General features: G+C 48.5%; 1 protein-coding gene and 1 long non-coding RNA gene across 6 annotated transcripts in view; one reads left to right on the top strand and one right to left on the bottom strand.

The window, feature by feature from the left end:
* The window catches only part of RAP1GAP2 (RAP1 GTPase activating protein 2), a 373,682-nt gene that overhangs the window by 171,454 nt on the left and 180,076 nt on the right, over positions 1 to 22,152 (bottom strand). Inside the window, exon 1 of one of the 5 annotated variants that reach the window (XM_025179234.2) lies at positions 10,607 to 10,735. The exons of the other annotated variants lie outside the window; for them this stretch is intronic. Coding sequence (XP_025035019.1) covers positions 10,607 to 10,713 — 107 coding nt within the window. The 5' untranslated portion in view covers positions 10,714 to 10,735. Of the gene's footprint in view, positions 1 to 10,606; positions 10,736 to 22,152 lie in introns of those variants that run through there. 5 annotated transcript variants of the gene reach the window in all.
* Positions 11,324 to 11,871, top strand: LOC112543953 (uncharacterized). Its single transcript, XR_003087248.2, has 2 exons — positions 11,324 to 11,459; positions 11,647 to 11,871. It is a non-coding gene; the product is annotated as an uncharacterized LOC112543953 (long non-coding RNA).

Raw genomic sequence — 22,152 nt, 5'->3', positions numbered from 1 at the left:
TCACTGGCGGACTAGTTTTCCTTTGGAAAGTGCGTTTCATCAAAATCAAAATATTTCCTAGAAATGCTGGAAGGGCATAACAAGTGGGGCTCTGCAAGGATCAGTTTTGGGACCGGTTCTGTTCAATGTCTTCATCAACCATTTAAATAATGGCATAGAGAATGCACTTAAAACATCTGGATGATACTGAGCTGGGAGGGGGTAGGATTATAATTCAAAATGATCTGGACAAACTGGAGAAATGGTCTGAGGTAAATAGGATGAATTCAAAGGACAAATGAGAAGTACTGCATTTTGGAAAGAATCATCAGTTGCACACACAGGTGACCCTTGGCAGCACTTGGGAAGTGCACTGTCTCCTTAACCCCTGCCAAAATGTTAATTGATAAATGGGGTGCTCCCACATGCCCTATCTCTGCCCCTATAGGGACCCTCCCTGCAATCCCCCAACTCCCGCAGGCACCAGTCACCCCTGTTACGCACATACAAAATGGAAAATGACTGCTTAGGAAGAAGTACTGAGGAAAGGGATCTAGTGGTCACAGTGGACCACAAGTTAAATATGAGTCAACAATGTGACACTGTTTAAAAAAAAAAGCAAACATTATTCTGGAATGCATTAATAGGAGTGTTCTGAGCAAGGCATGAGAAGTCATTCTTCCACTCTACTCTATGCTGATTAGGCCTCAACTGAAGTACTGTATCCAGTTCTGGGGACATTTCAGGAAAGATGTAGAAATTAAAAAAAAAATGTCCAAAGAAGAGCAACAAAAACAATTAAAGGTCTAGAAAACATGACCTGCAAGGGAAGATTGAAAGAACTGGGTTTGTTTAGTCTGGAAAAGAGAAAACTGAGAGGGAACATTAGAATAGCTTTCCAGGATCTAAAAGGTTGTTACAAAGAGGAGGGAGATAAAAATATTCTCCTTACCTTTCGATGTTAAGATGAGAAGCAACAGGCTTAAAATTGGACATTAGGAAAAACTTCCTAACTGTCAGGATGGTTAAGCACTGGAATAAATTGCCTAAGGAGGTTGTGAAATCTCCATCACTGGAAATTTTTAAGAGCAGGATAGATAAACATCCATCCAGGGTGATCTAGATCAGTGGTCCCCAACACGGTGCCCGTGGGCACCATGGCGCCCGCGGGTGCATTTGTGTGCGCCCGCCAAGTGCTAGGGGCTGGCTGGGAGCGCCGTGAATTGGCCGCCTGCGCTCTGGGCGCACGGCGCATGGGGGGAGCGCCAGCCCCGGGTGCACGGCGCTTGGAGGGGGCGCCGGCCCTGGGCACGCGGCCCTTGGGGGGGCCCTGCCCCCGGGCGCGCAAGTGTCCCCGCCTTCTGGCGCCTAGCAGGGGAATGGCCACGCCCCCTGGCGCCCGGCAGCCTCAAATGGTTGTGGACTACTGATCTAGATGGTGTTTGGTCCAGTCGTGAGCGCAGGTGGCCAGACTGGATGACCTCTTGAGGTTCCTTCCAGTTCTATGATTCTATTGTCAATTTTAAAAATAATCTATGAGAAAAGTTTAAGTGTCTTGTTTCATTTAGATCCATTTTGTTTAGACTTTTCTATTATATTTAATATTAGAAGATTTACCCAGCATTGCTCAGGTCCTTCCAAGCAAGGGACTGGTTGTGGGGGGAGCGCATGCATCAGGGAAGGAGTTTGGGAGTTGTGGGGGGCATCAGGGGAGGAAGGGGTACAGAACTGAGGCTAAGGGGTGGGGAGCTCAGATTTGCAGGGATGGAGCAGTGCCGCTACGGGAAATCCTAGCCCCATTCAAGTCAATGAAAGTTTTCCCATTGACTTCAACAGGACTTGGATTCTAGCTGCTCTCATTAGATCCTCTTTTCTGCCAGACAAGTTGTGCTCAAGAGCCAGAGTTGCACATGCGATGCAGAGCTCCCCTATGGTGGAACATCCCCGCCATTGCTTGTGCAATGCATAGTGTAGTTCAGCCATTCAGGCTGCGGGTCGGGCTGGGGATTTTGCCCAGCCTTTAAGTAACGTGCACGTCCTGAAGCATGAGTCAGCAAAGACTCAGACTGTGTCTTTTGGCCTAGACTTTCTTGGAAGGAATTACGCATTTGCAAATGAACAGTTTAAATCTGTCTATACAAAGCTTTCTCTAAGGGATAATTCACAAAAGGAAAAAAAAAGGTACAATGAGGAGCAAGGTGACATTTAACTGCAATTGAGCTGAGCTTTAATTACTCCTCTTACAAATATTGTTCAGCACAGTTTACAGAGCCCTGCATTCGAACATGCATTATTGCATGAACTATTGTTCTCGTAGGTCACTGAATGGATCACACACAATCAGATAATACTAAGGAGCTAACTTTTGCTTTCGTCTATCCATACGTACGGGCTGGAACTAGGGATGTTACCACAACCCCTGGCATGAAGTGGCTTCCAGTATATTCAGGGTTTACAGTTTGGTCCAATGGCTCTCAGTACCCCCACTATAAAAACTGTTCCCAGCCTCCCTGTATCGACTATATATTTGGGAGAGTTTGTCCGACTGTCTGTCTGTCCATCTTTCTGTCTGCCTGCTCATGAACTCCTCCTAAATGGTAAGATCTAGGCCCACCACATTGAGTACACAGCTTCCTCCTATCATAACTTAAAGCAAGGTAAGAGTTTGGTTGTGCCAGGAAAATGGGATGTGCCTGGAATGGGATTGTGTCTCATCAAACCACATAGAGAAAAGAGACAAAATCACCAGACAGGTGAAAGGGACTGGATGTGGGTCCGCCCTCCCCAATTCAGGACTGCCCCAGCCCCAAGCCTCCCACCCCCCAGATCCCCGTTAGTGAGGGCAGGGGGGCTAAAACAGGGGGGGCTGTTCCTTTTTTGTCAGGGAGCGAGAGGAAAGTGCCCAGTTTGTTCCATTCCTCACTCTAGCTGGGAAGCATGGGAGGCAGATGAACCCGGACCTGCCCCAGCTGGGAGACATGCACCCCTCCCCTGGCTATGCCTGGTGGAGCTGCAGCCATGGAGAGGTGCTTCTCACCTGGCCCCAAGCTGCTGTGGTGACAGAGGGCTGGGGTAGTCTTCTCTCCTCAGGAAAGTTGCATACTGAACCTCTCCTCCCTAGCCCCATCCCTGAGCATTAATTTAAATGTTTTTCCCCAAAAAACAAAAATGGAGTTAAGGACCCGAGCAACACCGGGTAAAGTGCCTAATTTATTTATAGGCACACACACTTCTAAGCAGTAAATCCTTAATAAACTAAAGATGGCTCGCAATCTTAACATGTGGCAAATGGTGGGGATAGATTCTTATTCTTGACAGTTCTTGTTTTATAATCTAATATTAGAGGCAGTAAAAAAATGAAACTTTCATAATTGTTCAGATGAAGCACTCACAGAATAATGGATACTGTGGCCGGAAGGGATCATTACAATCAACCAGTTGAGTGGTTCGCAGTTTTTCCAGAATACTGTAGCCTTTTCAGGAGTCTGAGATGTCTTGTTTTCCCTCAAGTTTTGCCTCACTGAAAAACAACTTGCCGATGAAATCAGATATAAAAACACAAACACGGGACAGCACACTATTGCTGAAAAATGGCTGGCTTTCTCCTTTGGACCATGCAATTATAAAATAAATTGATTGGAATGTGCATACTGTACTTCCATGTCAGTATGCAGAGCAGCATAAACAAGTCATTGTCTATACAAGGATAAAACAAGGATTGGAAGACCCAAGCCAAAACAGATGGATATCTTACAAAGTATCTGATTAGCTGCCGAGAGAGAGATAGACCCCTCCCAGACAGAATGGAATGGAGAAAGGCTCAAAGAGCTGACCCCACCCAGATAAGACCTAGATTAGATAGAAAAAAGAAGGGAAGATGACAATCTACCCCATACAGTGCATAATTTGTGCCAGCGCTCTAAGCTTGCCAGTTCAGAGCCCTGGTACCACTGGGCTTGCTGTGTCAGTTATGAAAGTTTAAAAAAAATAGCTGAAGCCCAGCACCCAATCACTTGAGCCCCGGTACCTCTTCCTTTACAAATTCAGCACTGACCACCCTAGCTGAACCATTTCAGTGATTAATTACTCTCATTAAAAGAATTTTAAAATTGTGCCTTTCTAGTTTCCTAGTAAAAAAGAAAATCCAGGACATAGCCCTGGATTCTGGGGTACTGAGCAGAGGCAGTAGGAGTTTCTGATGCACAAAAACAAATAGTAATTAACATGCTACCCATTATTTGCCATTTACTTAGGATCACCAATGACATCCACAATAGTTTCAAGTAAACAGGGCTGGTGTGGATTGACTGATGGACTGATTGTTTCAGGAAGGAAGGCAGTGAGGACAAAGTAAGTCTAAGCCTGGTTTATGGCGAGAAAGCTCCATTTGCAGAGTTGTACTTTGGTGGGTTGTTAACAAGCACGCAAGATAGGCCACCAGGGAGTCAGCATCTGGTACCAAACCTGACGCACTTGACTACAGCTTGTGGAGAGTGAAATTCAGTTGCAAATGCAGAACAAAGCCTCACAGTTTTTTAAAAAAAAGGTCGCTGTAACACCACAACTAAATCACATTCTTCCCCACAGTTCAGATCATTTGTCTGACACTGGAAATTTACGGATGTTTAAACAGTGCAAGTAGAGCACACCCACCTAAATACTTGCAGTCCTTCTCAAGAAAATAGTCTGTAGCAGACAAGAGTACAGGCTGGAGTGGCAGGCTTTTTCTTCCCTTGAAACTCCCCTTAGCTTCAATGAACCCTTAACAAGGACTAAACTAAGCAAGAGCATGTGCTGGATATGGTATTATGAATTCAGACATGCCTTTTAGGCACCAGGATTTCTGAAGATCTCAGAACCAAATGTTCATGGGCCCGACATCCACGGCGGAAGCCAGATTTCTTGGAGTGCTTGGTTCTCATCTTTTTTTCCTTGGACAGTTTTAGTCTGATCCTGCAGTCATTACGTAGGCACAGTTCTCACTGACTTTATAGGGGGTTTCGACATCTACCATTCGAGAACAGGCCATTTGACATCACTGAACACCTGCTCGCGTATATGCTCTCTTGGGGTGTGTCTAGACTACATGCCTCCATCGATGGAGGCATGTAGATTAGACAGATCGGCTTCATTTCCCTTTGCCTCAATTTAAATAATCGCGGCTTCATTTAAATTTACATGGCTGCCGCGCTGAGCCAACAAACAGCTGATCAGCTATTTGTTGGCTCAGCGTGCTAGTCTGGACACTCCCCTGCCGACATCAAAGCCCTTTGTCGGCAGCCCCGTTATTCCTCGTGGGATGAGGTTTACCGGGGCTGCCGACAAAGGGCTTTGATGTCGGCAGGGGAGCGTCCAGACTAGCATGCTGAGCCGACAAACAGCTGATCAGCTGTTTGTCGGCTCAGCGCGGCAGCCGTGTAAATTTAAATGAAGCGGCGATTATTTAAATCACCGCTTCATTTCCCTTTGCCCAATAAACAAATCTACATGGCTCCGTTGATGGAGCCATGTAGTGTAGACGTACCCTTGTTGTTTATCAATGTCCCAGAGGACTGTAGCTTCCTTTAACCCCATCAAAAAGTAAATCAACTTAAGCTATGTCTAGACTACAAGGATCTATCGGGAAAAGGTACACAAAATGCAGTCCGCAATTTGCGTACCTTTTTCCAATCTTTTTTTGGAAGAGGCTTTTCTAAAATTTGGCCCGTCTACACTGGGCCAAATTTCAGAAAATCCTCCTCTTTCAGAAGAGCCCTTCTTCCTCGTGGAAGGAGAAAGACAGGGCTTCCTAAAGAGCACGTCTGCTCTTCTGCAAAAAAAAAAAAAGCGGAAGAGCAGGCGCGTTCCCTGGACATGGCAGAGTTTTTCCGGGATATCTCCGGTATCCCGGAAAAACCCAATAGTCTAGACATAGCCTTAATGAGAAAACGCAACATGATAATGACCTGATCTTGCAAATACTTATATAGATGAATGACTTTATTCACTCGTGCCTAATCCAGCTCTAGTCATTGTGGGACCCTGCCTCATTATCAGGGAGCAAGGGGAAAGCACACCACTTCCGTCACTCACTTCTCTGCCCCTCTCCTCACCAGCTGGGCATGGGCATGAGAGGAATGCACACAAGTGGGGTGCTTCCCTTTCACTTCCTGAGAGCTAGAGGAAGAAGAGCAAGTGGCATCCCAGTACATGGGGTTTTAGACCTCTCCCATCCTCCTCAAATGGGGCCATTAGTAATGCAGATGGTCGTGCAGTAGGTTTGACCGAGCTAGCAGTGCAGCCACTGTGGCAAAGGCAGAGGGAAGGGCAAGCTGCCCTGAGTACATTCCAGCCTGGATGCCAAAGTGTGTATTGAGGTGGCTGGTCTCTGCCGCCAGGGTTACACTTCCTTCTGTAGCACACTACAGCTGGCGTGCGCACATCACCGAGAGCTCGAAGTGAAACTAACAGCTCAAGAGTAGACCATAGAATCATAGAACCCTAGGGCTGAAAGAGAGCTCAGGAGATCTCCAAGTCCAGCCCCCTGCCCAAAGCAGGACCAACCCCAACCCCAACCCCAACTAAATCATCCCAACCAGGGCTTTGTCAAGCCGGACTTAAAACCTCTAGGGATGGCGATTCAGCCACTTCCCTAGGGAACCCATTCCAGTGCTTTACCACCCTCCTAGTACACTCTAAGGCCATGTCTAAACTACACCCATCTGTCGACAGAGGGATGTAAATTAGACGTATTGAAAGTGCAAATGAAGCCGGGATTTAAATATTGCGCATGTCATTTGCATAATGGCAGCCACCATTTTTTTTTTCGGAAATGGGGCTTTTCGGAAAAAAATGGCAGTGTAGATGAGGAGTACAGGATCTTTCAAAATGGGGCATTTCTGTCAAAAATGCTTCGTCTAAACTGCTGGGTTTTTTTTTTAAAAGCCCCGTTTCGGAAAAAAAGCGGCAGCTGCCATTATGCAAATGAAGCGCAGGATATTTAAATCATGGCTTCATTTGTACTTTCGATACGTCTAATTTACATCCCTCTGCTGACAGAGGGGTATAGTTTAGATGTAGCCTAAGACAGGAGTTCTCAACCTTTTTCTTTCTGAGTCCCCCCTCAGCATACTGTTAATATTCCACAACCCACCTCTGCCCCAACAGCTGCTTTTCTGCACGTCCGGTAGATGAAAAGCCAGGAATGGTGGTATGGGGCAGCATGCTGGGTCACGGCCCAGAACCCCACCTCAAAGGGAACCCCACAAAGCTAAGTCGCTCAGGCTTCCTCCTTCAGTCCTGGATGGTGGGGCTCAGTCTTTGGCGTTCTGCCCTGGGCCCCAGTAGGGATGTTAAGAAGCAGGTATTTAACTAATCGTGTACTCGATACAATCTTTAGTGACTACACGATCAGTCGATAAGGGAAGGCGCTCAGTCCTGGCTCGCACGGACTGATGCAGAAGCAGCAAGTGGGGCAAGTGAGTAGTCAAGTAGTCGATTCGACTAACCAATAAACCTACACTTATTGGGTAATCAACTACTTGACTATTCCCTTACATCCCTGCGCCCCAGAGAGTCTAACGACAGCCCTGCTCTCTGGTTTACTTTTGGTAAACCCCCTGAAACATGCTCATGGCCTGCCAGGGAGCACCCAATCCCTGGTTGAGAACCTCTGCTCTAGGAACAAATCTCTGCCCAAAAGAGCTTCCGATCCATGCATAAGGCTGTACACAACAGGCAGGGAGAGGGCAAGGTGACACAGACTAGCCAGGGTCACCTTTTGTGTAAGAATCATGGCAGAGGGATTGGGAAGGAGACACTGAGGTGGCTTTGGAGATATTTCCAGGGAGTTCCTCCCGTGCACAAAGAGCAATACTAAATACACCGAATTCTTCTGAAAGCCTGGCCCTAAATGCCCACGACACTAATTATTATTATTTGTGAGGTGCTTGGCACTGTACGGGTGTGTCTAGACTACACGCCTCCGTCGATGGAGGCATGTAGATTAGACAGATCGGCAGAGGGAAATGAAGCTGTGATTTAAATAATTGCGGCTTCATTTAAATTTAAATGGCTGCCCCGCTGTGCCAATCAGCTGTTTGTCGGCAGATCGGGGCAGTCTGGACGCGCCGCGGTCGACAAGGAAGCCTTTGTTGATCGACGCAGGTATGCCTCGTGAAACCAGGTTTACCTGCACCGATAGACAAAGGCTTCCTTGTCGACCGCGGTGCGTCCAGACTGCCCCGATCTGCCGACAAACAGCTGATCAGCTGTTTGTCGGCTCAGCGCAGCAGCCATTTAAATTTAAATGAAGCGGCGATTATTTAAATCGCTGCTTCATTTCCCTTTTTCGAATAAACTAATGTACATGCCTCCATCGACGGAGGCATGTAGTTTAGACGTACCGTACAAGAGTAAAGACAGTCTTTACCCCCATAGGATGCTTTTGGAAACTCAGCAATCTTCATACGATTTCTCTTACGGAAACATCCTTTAGAATGCTATTGGGATTCAAAGGAAAGGGTTGTGCAGTAATGTAATTAAGTTGTAAACTGGGGGTGGGGAGCTTAAGGCCTGGGGGGGGGCAGATGCAGTCCCCAGTTTGTCTGGATCTAGCCCCTGAAACTCGGGGCTCCCCCAGCACTGGGGAGCCCACACTGATGAGGGGCTGGGGTTTTTTGTTTGTTTGTTTCTGACTTGTTTACAGCCCCCAACTGATATTTCTGTGGATCAGTGGCTCCTGACCCAAAAAAGGTTACCCACCCTTGTTATAAACCACAGGTTCCCAAACTGGCGGGTGCAGCCCCTGGAGGGGGAGCGTGAAGAAATTCCAGGGGGGGCGTGAGGTGACCCAGCTCCCCCCCCCCATCAATCCCGCCCCCCAAGAAAGTGTCCAGTCCATGCAGCTCAGGCTAGCTGGGGCGGGAGGAGGATGGAATGTCCCGGGCAGACTTCAAAATGGCCACCTTAAAAGGGCAATGTCTGCTCTGCTCTTAAAAGGGCAACTTTTTTTCTTTTGCTCAACAAGTTTTGCTGCTATTTTGGGGGGAGGGACGTGAGGGTCTCTCAAAAATCAAAAAGGTGAGGTGCCAAAAAGTTTGGAAACCACTGTAATATAAACAATAACCTACCAACCCTATAGGGTTTAACAGAGAATGAGTTTTTATAGTCTGGTTTTAACCCCACCATAGCCGGGCTAGAGTCCTCTGTTGCATTCTGTGGAAGGGTTTTAACAAACCAACCTGCAGAAAGGGGACCGCTCTGTAATTCTATGGGACTGTTCCATGAAGTTATGGAGGCACCTATTGTTATTGTGTCAGTGCCAAAAGGGATGCAACGTATCTCAAAGAGAAAAGAATGCCCTCCAAAGGTTACAATCTACAGCCTCCATCCTGCAAGCACCCACTACCAGGAACATATGAGCCCCAGTTTTTGAAGGGATGCGTGCAGATAACAAGCCAGCAGGGAGAGGACAGACTGAAGAAAGAGAAACATTATGGCACTAAGATGACTCAGTTCAAGCATGAGCACATCTTGGTAATTTCCAGACCCAGTAGAGGTGCCAAGAGCACCAAGTCACTTATGTTGTCACTACTGTTTTAAAGTTATACCCAGCAAAGCCTCCAGGAATGGGAAAAATGTTCAGCAATACATAGAGGCTACCTTAAAATCCACAAAAGCCAAACTCTGTCCCTAAGTCAACCTGCTGTCTATTGTGTCTGAGACAGTCCCAAATGGTTCTGTTCTGCCCCCATGTCATTTTCTATATGAAAATTTTAAAAAATTAAAATGCTATGGAGAATACTAAGTTAAAGTGACAATCGTCTTGCTATCCACTTTCGTCTAAAATTATACACATTGCATAGATTTGGGTGCACATCTTATAATTTTAACAAGTAAGTTGCCAGAACAAGCTGCATAAGGAGACAGAGCTCTCCGAATAAAGCCATAAATCAAATCACTGAGCTCGCCGAATAAAGCCATAAATCAAATCATTGCAAACCTTTGAAGAAAACAGAAACTCCCATTTACATGCTGATAATTCAGCAGCTACATCTATCAGACGACAGCTAACATACCATTCAAAACACTGTTTCCCCAAACCACAAAGTTGAACATAAAGTACGGTCCATGGCATAGTCAATGAATCTGAAAACCAATTGCCCACTGTTTTGTTTTGTTTTTTTTTTCGGGAAAGAGACAAAGCTGTTAATCTGAGTCAAATCAGGTTTACAAAACACTGCCATCCCAGGAAGAAAACAATCTGTCTTGGTTTTATACAGGAAAAAAATTATATTGTTTAGGGTCAAGAGGTAAACTTAGAGGGGCTGACGGAGTCTCGTTTCTCTCTTGCTCTAAATATACACACATAAATCTTTAGCAGTTATGAAAGGGTTTGGAGCATATTTATGTTATCACGATGCCTATTGTTTTGTTTTGGAAAAGCACTGTCAGCACATACAAATACACATTCCTGTTAATATATGATCTCTGAAATACAATCATGGATACAATATAGACAGAGCTCGGGCTCCACAATTCCCCTCCCTCCCCAGATCCCAGCTAACATTTCAATCCCGAAGTAGTGGCAATGGTGGTTCTTTTTCTTTAATAAAGAGAAAAAAAACTAAATAAACTTGTGCTTTACCTTTTTTCTTTATTTTGCTTTCTGGATTTGTGCAACAACCCTATCAGTACAACAGCTGCTCGGATCCCTGCCCTTTTAGAATGCATCCTGTCAGCCGGCTGTGACATAGTTAAGGTGACACTTCCACAGACTCTGCTGCCAATATTCCCAACCCTTGGCAAGAGACCTGCTTAGAAAAGTGCAAACCTCCCTCTCCTCTCACTGCCACACACACTTCTCTTCCTCTCCCTCTCTCTCACTCCTCTGCCTTGTTACTCCTGCCTCATAGGTAAAGCTCTTGCCTGAATCAGGTGACTTCTCTTACTCCTGCGACCTTCAAGTCACCTGCTTCGCCTTCCTAACTGACTACAGCCTCTGATTCTGCCGCTGCTCTTCTGCTCCGGGTTGCTAAGCTGCCGGCACACAGAAGGGTGGCATTTCCGAGTCAATTAAATCACTTAAAATTGTACCAGCCTCAGATGTGGTCATCAGCTCTTGACTATATGTCATGCCTGCATTTCACCATCACCATCACCACACACACCCCTCATTACCCCCAAAAGAACTGAACTCGGGAGCTTCTCTTCGACACTTGAAAGTTAGCATGAAACCAGAGCAGATGCCGAAGTAACATACTGAGCCTTTGCCTCAAGCTCTGTAATTTGCCGGATGATACCTGCGAGCAACGGATCTGCGTGGCACTGGGACTAAGGAAAGCTTTCAGGTTTCTCCTCTGCTATTGCTTGTTACGTTTTTTGCGGAACAAAGAGGATTTGTGTGTGTGAGAGAGAGCATGTACACTGTGTGTTTTACGAAGGCAGAGGGCATTCAAAGCATCATTGATTTTATGCTGGGAAACAAAGATTACTGAAAGGTGGGTGTAATTAATTACCCGTTTTTTGTAATTCTTTGCTAGAAAACAAAATCCAAACCTGTGGTCTAAGTAAAACTAAGTTTCCATGGGGTTTTGGATCGGGTGACACTGTGGTTGTCAATTCGCATCACCAGCATTAACCAATGGTTCTCAGACTAAATGTAAAGGTATCTTTTTCTCCCCACAGAATGTCATTTCCTGATTGCTGCCAGGGATTACATGAATTTTAAGAACATTAAAAGGAACCGGGATTTTATTTGTAATGGTTGGAATCTAACGTTGCAACTAAAATAACTTCGTTATTCACCACAGTGAAGGGTTTATGAAAATACTTTGTATAGTTAAGGGTAAAATTCAGACTTTATAAGAACCTCAATATGGTCGACTTAATTAAAGCATCCGTAAAATCTGAGGGTTTTGGGGGGTTTATTTGTTACATCGCAAAAAAAAAATCTAAAACATTAAATCTTTTATGGACTGGGACAAATTCTCAGCCAGGATAAGTTGGCATAATGCCAGAACCTAGCTTGTTGTGTTGTGTTTAAAATATGCCACATGAATAAATCTGTTACTTTTTCTAGAAGTGTACTGAGCCGTGTCTGCGAACGGCTGCTGTAAAATGTAGCCCCTTTAGTCTGCTATGTACAGCATAAGTCATATTCCCTGTTCCAGCTTTTTTTTATTAAGTAGACTGTAAATGATCTAGCATAGAGCATCAGCACCAACACCTTTCCTTTTCAAAGTACGTTACCATGGAGATAAAAAAGCAGGTCTCCTCCCTCCTCCTTCCCCACCACTTCCATCCTCCCATATTACTTACCAGTCATGCTGGTTTAATTCTCACATTAGAAAAAAACACAGGCTCAGCTAATTCACTTGGAACACATTAACTGCAAGAGGAACTAAAAACCAGTGCTTTGGTTTATGGCGTGTGCCCTAAGAGAACAGACAGGCAAAAATGTTCACCTTCTTCAAGACTAAACTATAAGCAACTAGCCAAAGGCAGCTAGGATTCTATATCGCTTTTCCTTTAGAGGCAATAGCTTAGTTATAATAAACTTATTAGATCATCTAATCCAACCCTTCCTAGATGGGGTAGAATTGTTCCCTATGGGGTAGACATATTCCCTGTGGTGTGCTTTCAAAGTCTTTATCCAGTCTAGTCTTAATGCATGAAGAAGAGGAATGCTCTGTTAATAATAGAGGAATCAGAGCCATCCATCTTTCATCCGGAAGTGCATTCATTCATGGGATACTAAGTACTTGTCTTATTTCCCAAGGTTCTTATGAGCATAAAGACAAGGGGCTGCCTGTGCTGGTCCTTCCCCCAAAGAACACCCAAATCCCAAATGTGCAAACCACTGGGGCAGCCTTTGAGCAATGATGTATTTCTTTGAATTTGGATATCAGCAATGGACACGAGAGATTCTCTTTCCTGCGGGAATATGGGGGAGGATGGGCAAATGTATGCCTCTGTCAGTCAACAAATGGCTTGTTTCTGGGTGCGTCTACACTGTAGGGCTTACCTCGAAATACGCGACACAAACTGAGCTACGGCAATGGCGTAGCTTATTTCGAAATAGGGAGTGTCCACACAGAACTTATTTCGAAATAGAGCACTTTTCCTCCGACTCCCCTTTCTCCTTGTACAATGAGGTTATAGGAGTCAGAGTAAGAAGTCCTCCAGCTTGACAGTATTTTGACACAATTTTGAAATAGCTGCCTGCTGTGTAGATGTGGACTAAGTTATTTTAGAATAGCGCTAGTTATTTCGAAATAGTGTTGCAGTGTCGACGTACCCTCTGTGTTATTTTGGCACACAGAGGCAGCCTCTGCTAACAAATCGTTCATAAGAGCGGACTGGAAATATGTGGTATGAATGCATCGACTCAGCAAACTCAGCAGAGGACTGGACTTGATGACTTCTTGAGGTCCCTTCCAATTCTAGTGTTCTATGATTCTCTGCAATGGTCATCTTGAAGCCCGTTGTCTTCACATCCCCATGTGCCGAGAAAAGTGTTCAGTCAAGCAAAACTGGACAAAGGTTCATCTTGGGGATTTCAGTGAAAGGACAAGGGTGCTTCCCTTCAATCCTCAGATCTTCACAAACCATCCTTACTCCACAATAGAGGAAAAATGGGGAAACCAGCCATAAACTCTAATAATTGTCCTGTGACATTAGAGTCTCGATAGGGACATGTGGCTGAAATATGATCCTGTGATACCTAGGAACCCTGTAACGGGGGAGGAGGTCAATCATTAACAGAACATGGGGTTTTCCTGGCAAAGTCCACAAAAGTATGTTTGCTCAGGACCTAATAGACTTCAAAAAGGAACACACAAAATCTGATGCAGAAGAGAAGTATTTTTTAAAACCCATCTTCTCTGCCTGCTACATCTTAGCAGTCAGTCAAGGGCAGCTCGTCCATGTGACAATGTCCCTTGCTACACTGTCAGATTGACTGAGCCCAGGCTGAACTTCTGAGTAAGGGATGGAGACCATGTCTACACAATTTGTGCATGAATTTTTTCATAGATGCTAAGTGTATAAGGCAAGGGAGTAAGTGCCTCTCTCTCACTCATCTGCCTGGCTTCACCACCATCTACTTTCCCCCAACATCCTTCCGACTTTTACTTTGTCTCCCAGTGCTGCGTATATTGGAGCTGGCAGTTCCCCTGGGGGTGCATTGCATTCAATGAAAGAGAACATCATACTTTATATCTACAACCATTTGCCAGCAGGAAGAGCACATATGGTCCTGGTCCCTAAATGCAATGGCATATGATACTGCTGCTTTGTGGTTGGGGACACTGTATTAGGAGCAGAGATTCCAGTACAATTGATCAGCAGATACTTCTAGTGCAGGACATGTATTTTGCACAATTTCATAAGACTCACATGGGGATCACAAGTGCAACAATTAGGAGGAGAGAATAGAAGGGAGCAGATACTACCCATCCTCTGCACACTCTCTGATATGCTCTTTATCATGACTTCAGCTCTCCCATATTTAGTTATTCAAAGTGATCATCATCTAAAAGTACCATGCTTAAGGTTGCCTGTATAACCTTAACTCTGCCCTCTTCCATACACACAATTTTATGCAATCTCTAATTACATGATCACATATTTTTATTTCCACAAATCATCTCCAAAGAGAACATACAATATATCTTTTTATACAAATTCCTGTCTCCCAGACTCTATTTAGTCAGGCAGCTAGCTGTATAAAGGAGATGTGTCCACCAATGCCCTGAACTTATTATAATCCCAGAAAAAAACTAGCCATGTACAAAGATTTACAGATGCATGTAACTGCATGCTCGTGTGTAGTCCCATTCAAGTCAATGTTAAGTTAAGCACTTGCATAAAAGTCTTTGCAAGATCATGGTCTAAAGGGATTGATTCAAAATCTATTTAATTCAATGAAAAATGTCAGCAGGTTTTGGATCGGGTGCGACAAAGATGAAGCAGAGAAGCAAGGGTTGTTCAGAATTGATCACTTCAAATAGCTGATGAGGACTAGGGATATAAAATCCCAATTAATCAGTTAACTGGTTAAACATTATCTTAACCTAACATTTCACTGGTTAACCAACTAAGTGGAATACCTAAGTGGGCAGCCCTCCGTCCATGGCCTGGTTAACTGGTTACCTGTTCACATCCCTACTGAGGACACATGTATTTGAATTCACCTGCATCAGGGCAGGCAGGAAAAAATATAGAATTCCCACCCCACAGCAAAATCAGCCCTATCATAAACTAGGTCCTCAGAGGCAGCTAGTGAAACTTCAACAAGTGACGGTGGGGGGAAGAGGGATATAATAAAACCTGCTGCTGTCTTAATCATCATTTATTGCAGACAGCACTTAACTCCCACTCTGAAGCCTTTTAATAAAGCTTTTGTTGGTCCAACTAATCCCTTTGTTCCTGCTGAAAATATCCGGCTGCTCCCTTTTGAACAGGAAGCATCAGAGCCTGGTGATTTCTGAGAGGCAGTCACAAAAAAATAGAACCCATTTTCATGCCAAATTATATCAATTCTCAGACACCTCATTGGGGTGGGAAGCAGGAGTTGGGTTTTAAGGATTTTACCTCTGCTTTGAATTTCGTTGAGTCCCTCCCTCTGAAGCCACTTCCCCCCTCCCCACCCCGCCCGCCACGTGCACACACAGAGACAAGTCAAGTATCAATTCTCTCATGTTTTACGCGGAAGTGGCTTTGTATTGATTTCTAAAGATGTTCAATTCTCCCGTGTTTGGAAATGGAGACTCACTTAGGTAAACAGCCAATATTTTCCTTTCCACCTGCATATGACAACCGTGCCTCCCTTCTAATCAATTTATTTGGGGCTTAGTTTTCAGCCTATTTGTAATTACATAATCAGGTGGGGCCAGAATGATATTTTAGAGGAAGGCTGGGCTTCTGGTAAAGGCAGTGGACTAGAATGCAGGAGATCTGGATTCATCCTCTGTCTCTGCCACGGACTCCCAGTGATACCTCGGGAGTCACTTCAATTACATCTTCGCTGCTTTTGAGGTGTGATTGCAGCATATATAGATCCATCAAAGGCAGTTTTAATCAGGTACCGATAGCACGGGCTAGCTGCTTGAGTATATAGTCGGGATGTTAGCGTGGGCTTATCAGTTAATTCTAACAACTACGTGCACCCCCCTTGCTGTCTCAGTATCAGAGGCAGCAAGGGAGGGAGGCAGGAGCCAGTGCCCATAGGGAGCTGGCTTTTAAGCCGGCTGCCTGCATGTGCTGGCTCCCACGTAGCCACCTGCCCTCCCCCTTCCCCCTGTGCTGCTGCCTCTGATAGAGAGGCAGCAACGCGGAGGGTGGGGGGGGATAGGCAGGAGCCAGTACACATGGAAAACAGATTTCAAGCCAGCTCCCCGCATGTATCAGCTCCCACCGAGCCACCTACCTCCCGCACTGATTCCTCTTTGTCAGAGGCAGGAGCCAGTGCTGGTGGGGAGCTGGCTTAAAAGCTGGCTCCCTGTGAGCACCGGTTCCGGCTCCCCCTCTCCTCCCCGTAAACATGTAACTGCTAAAAAAATCCAGCGGTTACACATTTACACAAATACACGTTTGGTTAACATCCTAAGACATACATAGCTGGGCTTCGACTTGTGGCCAGGGGAGCTGACCTGGCCCCCGGGCAATGTGAGGAGACCAGGTATCCTCTCTTGGAAGGGGCGTGGCCTTGGGGGAAAGGGGTGGGGCCCAGCACTACCTGGACACCTGTCAGCCCTCAGAGCTGGCCGGAGCGTGTTGTGCGGGACTCTCGAGCACACCACGTGGCGTTCCTGTGGAGGTTCTAAAGAGTTTGGGCAATTGCCCCTTTTGCCTCCCTCTGTTGGCCGGCCTGCTTGAGGCCAGCCCGTGCTGCTGAGTTTTACTGCTGTTGGGACCCACACAAGCCAAATTAAAGCTAGCTGGGAGTTCTGTCCATGGTCTGTATGTGCCGCAGCCACACCTCCAATTGCAGTGTGGACATAACCTTAAGCTCCGCCTCCGTGGCCCCTGTCTAAAAGGGCACTAACACGTCCACCCTTTTGTCTGCTTGGATTGTAAGGTCTCCGGCACAAGGGCTGTCTCTGACTGTCTGTATGTGCAGCATCTAACGCCACAGGGCCCTGTTCTCACTTGCTCTACAACCAGGGCAGCCCAGAAATGTTGCTGGGCGCTGAACAAGGTGTGTGGGGGTGGGGACTGGCTCCAGGTTCCCAGAAGGGGCGGGGCCTCAGGCAGAAGGGGTGTGGGTAGCCTCCTCCAGATAGCCCTCCAGCCACAAGTCAAAAGGTCCAGGGCTCTGACTGCGGCGTTTCTGCTGTAGCAGCAGCGACAGCCAGGATCCCTGCGCTCTTTCCAATCACTGGCCCCAGAGCAGATGCCCCCCTTGCCTTGCCTGTCACCGGCCTGGCTACAACCGCTCTTGGCACCACTCCACGAGGAGTAACGGTAGTTCGAACTAGGAAGCCTAGTCCGAACTACCTAGTTCGTGCCCCGTGTAGCCGCGCTGCACGGGGTTCGAACCAGCGCGGTTTTAAAAATGGCGGCTCCCCGCTTATGCAAATGAAGCCCGGGAAATTCAAATCCCGGGCTTCATTTGCAAGTGCGGTATGCCTACATTACCCTCCTAGTTCGAACTAGGAGGGTAGTGTAGACATACCCTAAGAGAAACAACCAGGGGTGAAAGTAACTTACACTTCTTACAGGTACTCTCCTGTCAAAACATACCCCCACCTTAAGGCAGCACCCGAGGGCATTGGGATACGAGTACCTGTAAGAAATGTTAGTGTGGGGTGGAGTACGGAGGACTCAGAGCAGAGGGTTGGGGGGCTGGGGAGGTGCAGGAGTCAGGGAAGGGGGCTGTGGATGTGAGGAGGTGCAGGAGTCAGGGCAGGAGGCTGGGGACGTGGGGAGGTGCAGGAGTCAGGGCAGGGGGCTGTGGACGTGGGGAGGTGCAGGAGTCAGGGCAGGGGGCTGGGAACGTTGGGAAGTGCAGGAGTCAGGGCAGGGGGCTGGGAACGTGGGGAGGTGCAGGAGTCAGGGCAGGGGGCTGGGAACGTGGGGAGGTGCAGGAGTCAGGGCAGGGGGCTGAGGACATGGGGAGGTGCAGGAGTCAGGGCAGGGGGCTGGGGACGTGGGGAGGTGCAGGAGTCAGGGCAGGGGGCTGGGAACGTGGGGAGGTGCAGGAGTCAGGGCAGGGGGCTGGGAACGTGGGGAGGTGCAGGAGTCAGGGCAGGGGGCTGGGAACGTGGGGAGGTGCAGGAGTCAGGGCAGAGGGCTGGGGACGTGGGGAGGTGCAGGAGTCAGGGCAGGGGGCTGGGGACGTGGAGAGGTGCAGGAGTCAGGGCAGGAGGCTGGGGACGTGGGGAGGTGCAGGAGTCAGGGCAGGGGGCTGGGAACGTGGGGAGGTGCAGGAGTCAGGGCAGGGGGCTGGGAACGTGGGGAGGTGCAGGAGTCAGGGCAGGGGGCTGGGGACGTGGAGAGGTGCAGGAGTCAGGGCAGGAGGCTGGGGACGTGGAGAGGTGCAGGAGTCAGGGCAGAGGGCTGGGGACGTGGGGAGGTGCAGGAGTCAGGGCAGGAGGCTGGGGACGTGGGGAGGTGCAGGCGTCAGGGCAGGGGGCTGGGGACGTGGGGAGGTGCAGGAGTCAGGGCAGGGGGCTGGGGACGTGGGGAGGTGCAGGAGTCAGGGCAGGAGGCTGGGGACGTGGGGAGGTGCAGGCGTCAGGGCAGGGGGCTGGGGACGTGGGGAGGTGCAGGAGTCAGGGCAGAGGGCTGGGGACGTGGGGAGGTGCAGGAGTCAGGGCAGGAGGCTGGGGACGTGGGGAGGTGCAGGCGTCAGGGCAGGGGGCTGGGAACGTGGGGAGGTGCAGGAGTCAGGGCAGGGGGCTGGGGACGTGGAGAGGTGCAGGAGTCAGGGCAGAGGGCTGGGGACGTGGGGGTGCAGGAGTCAGGGCAGGGGGCTGGGGACGTGGGGAGGTGCAGGAGTCAGGGCAGGAGGCTGGGGACGTGGGGAGGTGCAGGCGTCAGGGCAGGGGGCTGGGGACGTGGAGAGGTGCAGGAGTCAGGGCAGAGGGCTGGGGACGTGGGGAGGTGCAGGAGTCAGGGCAGGGGGCTGGGGACGTGGAGAGGTGCAGGAGTCAGGGCAGAGGGCTGGGGACGTGGGGAGGTTCAGGAGTCAGGGCAGGAGGCTGGGGACGTGGGGAGGTGCAGGCGTCAGGGCAGGGGGCTGGGGACGTGGGGGTGCAGGCGTCAGGGTGGGGATGTACGAAGGGCTCAGGGCAGGGGGTGGGGTGTGTGGGATAGTGCCCAAGGAGGCTGGGGAGGGGAAAGTGTGCGAAGGACCTTGGGGCCAGGTTAATTTACCTGGCCGGGACCGAGTTGCTGCAGCCAGGAAACTGCAGTCAGGGACCATGCCAGGATCGCTTTGGCCATGGCAGAGATGGGGTCAGAGCCAGGCCACTGCAGCCAGATGGGGGCTGCCGCAGCCTTTCCCAAAGCAAATGGGGTCTATATCACAGGTCCTGCCCTAGGGCCAGGGCTGGGCTGTCACAGCCACAACTAGACAAGGGCCAGTTCCACTCCCACACTCCCCGGGGGGGCTCTTTAAAGAGCCTGCCCTGAGCCAGCTCTTGCTGGAGCAGTACACCAGGGCACATCCCCTTGCTTTCCCCTCTGGAAACAACAGATACTGCCTTGGAGGAAAACAACCCCGACCCCTACCCGGTACAATGGTTTCTCCTGTTGCAGCTGAGACCTTCGCTATTTGCAGCCAGGGAGGGGGAAGTGAATCAGTGTTTTGTTGAGTTTTCCTCCTGCTCAGGATATTTTTTTAAACAACCGTTTGATGCAACATGTTGGAGACACCAAGAGCGAGAAATATTTGTTCTTCTTTATGAGCCACGGTTAAAAGGCATCTCAGACAGCAAAGATTCTGCCGTCTCCAAAGAGGAAAGATGTTTTTTGCTGGAAAGACAGAAATGCACCCCTCCAACCTGTCCCTCCCGCCCCCTTTGGCCTGAACACCGGACTGCACAATGCAACCCCCTGGGAAGATGCGAGCACGTCTCGGGTTTGGAAGAGGTAGAAGAGTCATCAGCCAGGATAAGTGGCAGCTCTCATGCAGTAGTGGATCATATTCATGCCAGAAGAATGGCTTGTATTAATAAAGGCCAAGCCAGCAAATATAAGAGAAGATGTCGTGAGGATATGTTGTGGTGTCCTTAGCCAGAGGCTAAAACATTAAACAGAGAAAAGAACCAGCAGAGACTCAACACAGACGCTGGTTGTAGCAGAAAGAGAAGAGGACACCAGCAAAGCAATAGCCCAGAGGCCTTGACTCTTTTCCTCAGAGCGGTCATTCATTTATTCTGTCACACAATAAACAGCATTTTACCTTAGCTGAAACATGCATTAAGCATGCGAGGCAGGTAACTGTTGGGAAGGGCAGCCTGGGGAATCCACTCTTACAACTCGTGCACAAAGACAATTTTATCTGGGGGGGATTTTGGTCCCAAGAGCCCCTCTGTGGTTATGTGCAGGGGTATGTACTGGAGGAAGAGGAGCTGTATTGTTTGTCTGCTGCAGTCTGGTGAAAGCCCTCTTGGGTACGTAGGTAAAGCAAGGCATGAAAGCCTGGAGGATGAGTGGCAGAGGGCAGGCAGTCTTATCCTTTCCTGGAGCACCCGCCTCGTTTTCTGTCTCTGCTCCCCTTTCCTGCTAGAGCTCATTGTCCTCCCCTACAACGCACCCGCTTTGATCTCATGCTCCCATTGTGAGTCATCTTCCCAAAGAAATGGCACATCATGCACACCGCGTAATGATTTCTGCTTGACAAATAGACTGTGAAATGGACTCCTCCTGCCTTCACAAAGAAAAGCCAGTGCATAAAAGAGAATGTGTGTCAGGCTGCAGCTGGCTCTAAAACACAAGCCACGTGCACCTCTGGCAGAAGGCATATCGGTCAGAACCATGGGGGGGAACCTCCACTTGCAAAAGCTCTCTGAGCGGGGTTCATCTCTGCTTGAAAGATTATTTCATGAACTCCCCAGCCCGGATCTCCTAGAGTAACCTCCAAGCAAAGCAGTAAGGACTGGTGAAGAGAGCATCCCAGGTGAGAGACTGCCATGAAGGACAGCCTCCCTCATTTCTTCAGTAGAACATTCTACATAGGGCCAATTAAAACTAGCCCTCTCCCCAGTACGAACCACTTCTATAGGCATGAAACTTCCCCTGTACAGACGTACACGCTCCAATTAAATGCCACTTAAGCCCTCAGAATAAGGTGTAAGTGGAGCACAGGCCTCAATGCAGTGATGCTAGAGTTGCCAGGTGTCCGGTATTGACACGGATAGTCCGGTATTTTTGCCTCCTGTCCTGTAATAAAATTCCGAAAATACCGAACAACTAAAATATCCGGTATTTTCTGATTTCTTTTCCCAGCCAGAAGGCGAAAATACCGGACACCTGGCAACCCAAGTGCTCAGGCCCGGGCCCAGCAATGCCTTCCCTGAGTCTTAGTGCTCAACTTCTCCCCTGTTCCTATCCCTATTCTAACTCTGCACTCACTCTGAAAGGGGCCATGCTGTTTTATTTATTTTATTTATTTTTTGCTCAACAACTTCGCCCCCCCCCCCCCGCCCCCCATTTTTTCCTCCTCAACAGAATTTTTTCCCTGGTGTTTGTTTGGTTTTTTTTTGGGGGGGGGGGGGTTTGGTATTTTTGGTTCAGCCATCTGGCAACCCTAGATGCTGCAGAAGAGAGGAATTTCCACCATAGAGTCTTTATGTCCGTAATGGCCAACGCGCTAGCCACTAGCCACATGTGGTTATTTTGACTGGTCGACTGTGGCTAGTTGGCTATAGCAGCAGCCACTATATTATTTACATTCATAGGCAGTTGGTGAAGGCAGTCTCCCCAACTCCAGTTCCGCCCCTTATGCTGAGGCCCCGCCCCAGCCTCAGGTGAGCGGGGCAGAGGCCGCATGGCATGGCCCCAGCTTCTTCAGCCCCGGAGAAGGGCCCACATGTGAGTCGACCCAGCCCGGCCCAGCCTCGCCTCTTCTGCCCCAGAGCACTGGGGAAGGGTCCAGAGGGTGCACCACGCAGCCCGGCCCACCCCAGCCTCTCCAGCCCCAAGGAGGGTGAAGGGCACACAGAGTGGCCCAGCCTCTCCAGC

The sequence above is a fragment of the Pelodiscus sinensis genome, chromosome 21 (assembly GCF_049634645.1).
Source record: "Pelodiscus sinensis isolate JC-2024 chromosome 21, ASM4963464v1, whole genome shotgun sequence".
NCBI classification, from domain to species: Eukaryota; Metazoa; Chordata; order Testudines; family Trionychidae; genus Pelodiscus; species Pelodiscus sinensis.
Note: the sequence above shows the minus strand (reverse complement) of the source record. Positions and strands in the feature narration are given on the sequence as shown.